The sequence below is a fragment of the Hylaeus volcanicus genome, unplaced genomic scaffold (genome assembly GCF_026283585.1).
Source record: "Hylaeus volcanicus isolate JK05 unplaced genomic scaffold, UHH_iyHylVolc1.0_haploid 5832, whole genome shotgun sequence".
NCBI classification, from domain to species: Eukaryota; Metazoa; Arthropoda; class Insecta; order Hymenoptera; family Colletidae; genus Hylaeus; species Hylaeus volcanicus.
The window spans coordinates 179-1475 of record NW_026531688.1 but is presented as its reverse complement, the minus strand read 5'-3'; the positions used below and the strand labels follow the sequence as shown (position 1 = coordinate 1475).

General features: G+C 44.3%; 1 protein-coding gene across 1 annotated transcript; it reads right to left on the bottom strand.

Moving 5' to 3' along the window:
• Positions 1 to 185: 185 nt before the first annotated feature.
• On the bottom strand, positions 186 to 1071 carry LOC128882220 (uncharacterized; the record flags this gene model as incomplete). The annotated part of the gene is made up of 2 exons (XM_054133814.1): positions 186 to 625; positions 692 to 1071. Coding segments are annotated over 2 exons (820 nt in total), but the record flags the coding sequence as incomplete, so codon positions are not given.
• Between the last annotated feature and the right edge of the window lie 226 nt (positions 1072 to 1297).

Genomic DNA, 1297 nt, shown 5'->3' with positions numbered 1-1297 from the left:
AATTATTAATAAAACGAAAGAAACTTTTGGGACAACCTAATATTATCATACGCATATGACATATATATATATATATATATATATATATCGTAGTCTGTGCGCACTTGCGCCGCGAGTGGACGAAATATTCATAACTTAAAGCTCGGAATTTTGATAACACTTCTACACTACACAGTCAGAACTTCTTATACAGTCTTCATGACTATATCCATAGGTGTACCTATCTTGTAAGAAACGTGCCTTAAGAATTTATGCGGAACACTCTCAATCATTTTCGTAAGGCCACTTTGTAATGGATTCCAGATCTGAGATGCGTATTCAAGATGCGGTGGAACTAACGAGGAGTATAGAATTTTAAAGGTCTGAGGGTGTTTGAAATCTGCGGATTGTCGTAAGATGAAGCCCAGAGCTTCAATCGTCGATAATCGCGGAGATCGTACCTCGCTGATGGGAACTTGTCGGCTGTCTTCGTGATAGTAGTTGATTCTGATCAATTTCAAGTTGAGAAGCAACGCTGCGTAGGTAGCCAAGTAGATGCCATCGGCGTTCATAATCGTGATCAACGCGCAAGAATCCGTGCTGATGTCCGTCTGTTCCTGCATCTTCTGCTGGGCTGCGAAGACACCTGCGAACGGTGCTTCGTTACGCGAAATCTTTTTCGGTAGCTATCGCTCGTGAACCGGTCTCGTACCTTGACAATACTCCGATGCAAAGTTCTGCAACGCCTCGTCTACTTCTATGTTGCTCCTAAGACTCAACACCATGGGGATCAGATCGGTTTTCAGAGTCCTAACGAATTTTCTAGCGTTGTGTCTCTCCACGTCCACGTTGCACTCGTCGGCTACCTGACGACCCACGTGAAGACACTTTGGGAGCTTCTCCAATCGTAGCCTCTCCCTCTCGTTCTCCATCGCGTAATCGTTATCTTCCAAGCTGTTCTCCTCTTGAGCTTCGTCGGACTCGTTTTGAGGACCCTCGGTGTCCGTCGAGTCGCCGTCTTCCGATGGTCCGTGGCCCGAGGAGTCCGAGTCCGAACTTACTATTCCTTTCCTCATCAGCTCCAATTGCTCTCTGAAATTGAAAAAAATGGAAAAGTCTTATGTATTTTGAACGGCAAATTATTAACGAGACGTACATTTATCCGTTAAACGACAACATTTTTTTGTGTTTAATCGCAATCGCGTGTCTTTTGATTCAAAATTAAATATCGGATATACAGGGTGTCCCAAAAGTCGGGGAGGAGCCGGAAATGGGGGGTAGCTGAGACGATTCTGAACAACAATTTCCTTTGCAAAAA